Below are 7,908 nucleotides of genomic sequence, written 5' to 3' on the forward strand. Positions count from 1 at the left end.
CTATGAGTCAGAATCAACTCACTGGTAATAGGTTGGTATTCAAATATTAAGTGACTGAGATTTTTTGTTTAGTTTTCCTTTCTGTTACTTGTTTTTAAAGCAGGCTTCTTGATCCCATCTGGAATTTCTGTTCCTATTCTTATTTCAATAGCCATTCATCCAGGCCTTTGATCATCATTTACCTAATAGGGTTCTCCTCAAGATGTTTCTGTTTCTGTTGTTGCTGCCTCCATTTCCCTGTAATCCAAGCTAAAAACTACTGATGACATTGCCAATTCCCTTCCTTTTTTTTTTTTTTTTTTGGTTAATTCTTCATTGGTTAAGCAAGGAGCTCTGGTGGTGTAGTGCCTAAGGAGAATTCCTTAATACTTAGTTATAATTATGCAGAACCTGTATGTAGACCATAGAGGCAGTGGTTCAGACAAAATGAGAGGATACTATATGATTTAAAAGCAGGAGGTATGCTTCAGGTTTATATGCTTTCACCATACTCATTCAATCTGTATGCTGAGCAAATAATATGAGAAGCTGGACTATATGAAGAAGAACACAGCATCAGAATTGGAGAAAGTCTCATTAATAACCTGAAATATGCAGATAACACAACCTTACTTGCTGAAAGTAAAGTGGACTGGAATTAAAGACTTTGGCTTTCAGTATGGATTACATATCAGCAGAAAGAATATAAAAATCCTCACAATTGAAACAGTATGCAACATCTTGATAAACAGACAAAAGATTGAAGTAGTCATGGATTTCATTTCACTTGGCTGATTCTATATTCAACACCATGGAAATCAGGTGACATGTCACACTGGACTAATCTGCTGCCAAAGATCTCTTTAAAGTGTTGAAAAGCAAAGATGTCACTTTGAGGACAAAGGTATGCCTGACGCAAGCCATGGTATTTTCAGTTGTCTTGTGCATATGAAAGCTGGGCAATGAATAAAGAAGACCAAAGAAGAATTGATGTATTTGAATTATAGTGTTGGCAAAAAAGTCTTGAATATACCATGGACTGTTAGAAAGTGAACAAATCTGTCTTGAAAATAATACAACCAGAATGCTCCTTAGAAACAAAGATGGCTCAATTCATCTACAATACTTTAGACATGTTCTCAGGCAGGACAAGTCCCTGGAGAAGAACATCATGATTGGAAAAGTACAGGACCAATGAAAAAGAGAAAGAGATGGATTGACATCATCGCTGCAACAGTAGGCTCAAGTATAGCAACAGTTGTGAGGATGACACAAGACTGGGCAGTGTTTCTTTCTGTTGCCTGTGGGGTTGCTGAGTTGGAACCTACTCAACTGCACCTAACAACAACAATAAGCATTACTGACCCTTATGCAGATGTTATCGTTTGATCGTTTAAGTGTATGTTTAAATTTTTTAATGTTCATGACATTTGGGGAAATTTTTTATGCAACAAGATTTTTATTTTTATGCAACAAGATAATGGAATATAATATCCTAATCTAATTTAGGAGCTCTGGTAGCATACTGCCTGAGGCACTTGACTGCTAACCAGAAAGCTGGTGGTTCAAACTCACCAGCCACTCCTCAATAAGAAGGTTGGGCAATCTACTTCCGTAGTGATACCGCCTCAGAAACCCAAGGAGGGGTCGCTATGAGTTGGGGACTAGAAGGCACATAACAACAACTATAATCTAATCTAGTCATTTAATTACAATATGAGCTTGATGGTTTAATTAGTTCAAAAATCAATAACTAGCATAAACACTGCCCTAGAGTTGATTCCGATTCATAACGACCTGATAGGACAGAGCAATACTGCACCATAGGGTTTCCAAAGCTGTAAATCTTTACAGAAGCAGAGCAGCAGGTGGTCTTTTCCCTTTAACCACTGTTTCACCAGAGCTTCTCAGTTCTAGCAAAAATAGGCTTTATAAACTTACTCTAATATTGTGTTTTTCATAAAAACAGTACGATAGTAATGACCTGTGTATAACACTTTTAAGGTGCTCTGGTGGCTCAGTGCCTAAGGCATTTGTCTGCTAATCAGAAGGTTGGTATTTCAAGCCCACCAGCTGATCTGCAGAAGGAAGATGAGGCAGTCTACTTCTGTAAAAGCTTACTGCCTTGGAAACCCAATGGGGGTCACTATGAGTCTGAGTCGATTCTGTGGCAGTTAGGTTTGTTTGTTATTTTTGTTGTTGTTGTCGGGTTGTTTTGTTTTGTTTTGTGTTTTATAGCACTTTTACCTGTCAGTGGATTATAGAAGTTATTTTGGTCTCTAAACAGACCTGTAGAATACACAGGGTAGTTATTATCCCTATTTTAATTATGATGAAACTAAGGTGGAGAGATTGCATAATTTGCTTGAGGTCATATAGTTAATTAATGGTGGAAAAAAATCCAGGCTGCGTTCGTCTTATGAGCATGAAAACTGTGTATTTTTCATTGCTTGAAATAATTACGTGTTTTCTTTCCTTAGTGAAAGAAAGGATGTCTTAAGGGAAGCTGAAATTTTACACAAAGCTAGATTTAGTTATATTCTTCCAATTCTGGGAATTTGCAATGAGCCTGAATTTTTGGGAATAGTTACTGAATACATGCCAAATGGATCATTAAATGAGCTCCTACACAGGGTAAGTATTCTGCATTTTCAGTGGCTGTAATTATCATTTCTATTATTAAAGCTACGTTGTACTTTCGTTTTTCATTGGATCATATTATTTGAGGACATAGAGATAAATCAGAATAATTGAAAATAATCGCTGTTGTAAAAAAGCACCTTTTAGCATCTTTTGTGTTACTGTAATTACTATGGAGTCAGGCCCTATATTCTAAGAGACCTAAGTTCCAGCCCCTGGGGTTAACACTGAATTCTAATATCCAAATACTTACACACACAGGTAGGGGGTAGGAGAGAAAAGACAAAATATACACACTAAACAATCCACTATTAGTTAAGACTGATTTTATTGTATATTAAAGACAATTTATGATTGAAATTAAATGTTATGTATACCAGTTCATAAATTATCAGGCCAAACAAATCTATCTGTACCAAGTATATTCACTTTTCCACTAATAGCCAATGGCATGTGTCATTTATCCATTTTCTCAAGCTCCCAGTTACTATAGGTTTGATCGTACATCCTATCAGTAAACAAATTTAGGGATCCTCATCTACAAAATACGTGTATTCATATATTGTTTTTGCTTGAGCTTACATTATTAACATTATCACCAATCTGCGATTTCTCTCAAGAGATCTTTTTTAAGTCACTTACTGCATTTTGTGAGCATTGGTTTAGTTAAGACTGGGTAGTATAATCTGTAAAAGCCATTATTGGGCACTCCTAAATTATAATACATCACGGTACTCAGCAAGTGAATGAGGTCAGAGTGGGTACACGGTCAGCCTCTCTTGGAGCAACTTCCTCTTTGTTTCTCAATACTTCTCGTTCTATTTATGACAAGTGCCTGTCTGAAACAAGGATGAAATAAAGTAACTAGGTCAGGATATATATGAAATATTAATAAAGCACAATTTCATTTCTTTGAAAAATGGATACAAGTAAAAATTTCATTGTTTTCTACACCTCAGTAGATACTCTAGCACCCCAATTTGGAGCCCACTGGAAATTCTGGAAAGTCCTCCAGGATTCCTAAATCCTGCAGGAATCATGAAGTACAGTGTGAGCTCTATTCTACCCTTGTTTCCAGGGTCAAAAACCATCATACAACACTGTACTGCAGAGAGACCTGGTTACTCCTTTCAACTGCATGGTTTAAAAAAAAAAAAAAAAAGTTACCTTTTACAGATTAAAAAATTTAGTTACTCAAGAGAAAGGAGCTCTGTGTATGCCAGAGGAAATGATGTTCAACATGAGTGTTTTCTATCCCTTTTGGTTTTGTGTAATTGTATTATTAAGAGTGGGATTTATCAGGAGTCACCACCGCCCTCCCAAACACCACAGAAGATTGTTGAGGAAAATCAAAATATAGTGTAAATGATGTAAGATAATTTTATATCACTCCCCTGCCCTGTTGATCACTGAGCTAGAAATTGACCTACTCACAGGAAAAAAAAAAAAAAAAAAAACTCTAGAACAGCCTTGAGCTTTCAGTACAAGCATATTTTTTATCATAGCATTTAGAAAAATGTACCTAGTGGTGGCATGGTGCCTGATAATTCATTGTCCCAGACCCACTGCCATCGAGTCAGTTCCAGCTCACAGCAACCCCAATAGGGTTTCCAAGGTTATAAGTCTTACAGAAGTAGACTGCCTCATCTTTCTCCCTCTGAGCAGCTACTGGGATTGAACTGCTGACCTTTTAGTTAGCAGCCCAATATCTTAACTACAGCACTACCAGAGCTCCATGATAATCCACTGTCAGTCTTCCCATATTGTCTGATTTTTCTTGTATTGTCTGATTTTTCTTAATATGTTTCTTGTCTTGGGAAATTGCATGCATTTTTTATGTTCAGAAGCATTTATTTTAAGAAAGTCAAAATGGCTATTACTTAGAAGTACCAGGAATAAGATAACTTTATATTTGAAATGTATCTGTATTATAAAAGAAAGATGATCTTTTATCTCCTTCATGAGAACAAAATTAGCAAAGGCTAATTTTTCATGATGGAACATAAATAAATCATGATTTAAAGTATGGGTTATTAATGCAGTGAATAAATACAATGTTGTTGTTGTTAGTATTCTGTGCCGTCGAGTTGGCCCCAACTCGTAGTGACTCTTCCTTGCGTTTCTGAGATGGTATCACTACGGAAGTAGATTGCCCAACCTTCCTTCCAAGGAGTGGCTGGTGGGTTTGAACCGCCAGCCTTCTGGTTAGCAGTCAAGTGCCTTAGGCACTATGCTACCAGAACTCATGAATAAATACAAAGTGGCCATAAAGTTGAATTGATGCAATGATTACTATAACAATAAATTATGTTAATAAAAAAATTGAAATACAAATTTTGAATAAATAGTTTGTTATATAGTAGAAACAAATTGTGTGCATGTATACATGTGTGTGTATTTACAAGTTAATTGCCATAAGCTATGGAATATGTAAAGTAGGTATGAGTGTAATATTGTACAGATTTGTATGTGTGGCTATTGTACAGATACAAAATAACTTAAACTTATTGAAGAATAAGTTTTGAACTTCTTGAAATAATATTATTGTTATTTCAATTGAAGAAATAAGACCCAATACCATGTAGCTGTATTACTAATGTAGACTGAAAAGAACCATCAATACTATCAAGTCATAATTATTTTCACTGATAAGTGAAGATGTAGGACATAAGGGTATTAACTAATGTCAATCTCACAATATATTATAAAAATTAATGTTTTGACACTGGTCGATACTGTTTTTCCTCATGAAATGTGGAACTTTGTAAGTGTGAAGTGTAATGAAATTTGACCACTAATTTTGATATTGTTTCTTTTCATCTATATAAAGAAAACTGAATTTCCTGATGTTGCTTGGCCACTACGATTCCGCATCCTGCATGAAATTGCACTGGGAGTAAATTATCTGCACAATATGAATCCTCCTCTACTTCATCATGACTTAAAAACTCAAAATATCTTATTGGATAATGAGTTTCATGTTAAGGTAATTCATTCTTTTTGAAAAGAAAAGAAAAGAAGACATTTTATCTGTGTCCTTGTGCTTGTTGTTATTATTGTTGTTAGGTACCACCGAATTGGTTCTGACTCATAGTGACACTGTGTACAATAGAATGAAACACTCCCTCATCATGCACCATCCTCACAATCGCTGCCATGTCTGAGCCCATCAGTGCAGCCACTGTGTCAATCCATCTTGGTGAGGGTCTTTCCTTTTTTTGCAGACCCTCTACTTCATCATGATATCCTTCTCCCAGGATTGGTCCCTTCTGACATGAGAGATGAAATCTGGCCATTTTCACTTCTAAGGAACCTTCCATCGGTACTTCCTCCAAGACAGATTTGATCATTCTTCTACCAGTCCGTGGTACATTCAGTTCTTTGCCAACATCATAACTAAAATATATCAATTCTTCTTCAGTCTTCTTTATTCATTTTCCAGCTCTCAAAATGCATATGAGGCTATTGACAACACCATGGCTTGGTGCAGGTGCACCTTAGCCTTCAAAGTGACATCTTTGCTTTGTAATACTGTAAAGAAGTTTTTTGCTCCAGATTTACCCAACACAATATGCTATTTGATTTCTTGACTGCTGCTTCCATGGGTGTTGCTTGTGGATCCAAGTAAAATGACATCCTTGACAGCTTCAGTCTTTTCTCCATTTATCAAGATATGGCTTATTTGTCCAGTTGTGAGAATATTTGTTTTCTTTATGTTGAGATGTAATCCATACTGAGGGCTATAGTCCTTGATTTTCATCAGTAAGTGCTTCAAGTCATCTTCACTTTCAGCAAGCAAGGTTGTGTCATCTCCAGATCATAGGTCATTAATGATTAGTCCTACAATTCTGATGCCACATTCCTCTTCATATAGTCCAGCTTCTCAGATTATTTTCTCAATATATAGATTGAATAAGTATGGTGAAAGGACACAACCCTGACCACCTCACTGATTTTAAACCATGTTCTGTTTGAATGACTGCCTCTTGGTCTATGTACAGGCTCCTCATGAGCACAATTAAATGTTCTGGAATTCCCATTCTTCACAATTTGTTATGAGCCACACAGTTGAATGTCTTTGAAAACCTGTGTCAATAAAACACAAATATATTTCTGATATTCTTTGTTTTAAGCCAAGATCCATCTGATATCAGCAATGATATCCCTCATTCCACGTCCTCTTCTGAATCCAGTTTGAATTTCTGGGCCGACTCGACGGCACATAACAACAACAACAACAACATACTACTGCAACTATTTTTGAATTATCTTCAGCAAAATTTTACTTGTGTGTGATATTAATGATGTTGTTCCACTATTTCTACAATCTGTTGCATCACCATTCTTTGTAATGGGCACAAATGTGGATCTCTTCCAGTCACTTGACCAGGTTGCTCTCTTCAAATTTCTTGGCATAAACAAGTGAGTGCCCCAGCACTGATTTGTTTATTGAAACATCTCAATGGATATTCTGTCAATTCCTGGAGCATTGTTTTTCACTAATTCCTTCAGTGCAGCTTAGACGTCTTCCTTCAATAGTATTGGTTCTTGATCATAAGCTACTTCCTGAAATGGTTAAATGTTGACTGCTTCTTTTTAGTATAGTGACTATGTATTTGTTTTATCTTCTTTTGATGCTTCCTGCATCATTCAATATTTTGCCCATGTTGTTGTTGTTGTTAGGTGCCTTCAAGTTGACTCTGACTCACAATGACCCCATGTACAACAGAACAAAACACTGCCTGGTCCTGCACCATCCTCAGAATTCTTGCTATATTTGAACCCATCATTGCAGCCGCTGTGTTAATCCATCATGTTGAGGGTCTTCCTTCTACTTTACCAAGTGTGATATTTTGCCCATAGAATCCTTCAGTATTGCAACTTGAGGCTTGAATTTTTTCCTTCCTTCTTTCTGCTTGAGAGATGCCAAGCATATTCTTCCCTTTTGATTTTCTAACTCCAGGTGTTTGCACATTTCCTTATAATACTATCTTCTCTAGCTGCCCTTTACAATCTTTTCTTCAGCTCTTTTAAATTATTTCTTCCATTCACTTTTAATAGTTTTAAAAAGACTTTTTAGTTATCTCCTCCACTTCACTAAATATACCTACCTTTTCCATTTCCCCTAATTCATATCATAAATATCCCCATCTTCAGTGGCTTAGTTACTAGTTATCCTGGAGGTGCAATGATTGAGCACTCAGCTGCTAAGTGAAAGGTTAGTGGTTTGAACCCATCCAGTGGCTCTGTGGGAGTAAGACCTGGCAGTCTGCTCCCATAAAGAGTACA

At 36.4% G+C, this 7,908-nt stretch overlaps 1 protein-coding gene across 1 annotated transcript in view; it reads left to right on the forward strand.

Annotated features, from left to right (window-relative positions):
* RIPK2 (receptor interacting serine/threonine kinase 2) overlaps positions 1 to 7,908 on the forward strand; it is a 37,637-nt gene that overhangs the window by 4,731 nt on the left and 24,998 nt on the right. Inside the window, exons 2-3 of the mRNA XM_042782032.1 lie at positions 2,460 to 2,613; positions 5,450 to 5,605. Coding sequence (XP_042637966.1) covers positions 2,460 to 2,613; positions 5,450 to 5,605 — 310 coding nt within the window. The remainder of the gene's footprint in view (positions 1 to 2,459; positions 2,614 to 5,449; positions 5,606 to 7,908) is intronic.

This window comes from Orycteropus afer, unplaced genomic scaffold, assembly GCF_000298275.1.
Source record: "Orycteropus afer afer isolate SDZICR_OR568_19922 unplaced genomic scaffold, OryAfe1.0 scaffold00222, whole genome shotgun sequence".
Classification (NCBI taxonomy): Eukaryota; Metazoa; Chordata; class Mammalia; order Tubulidentata; family Orycteropodidae; genus Orycteropus; species Orycteropus afer.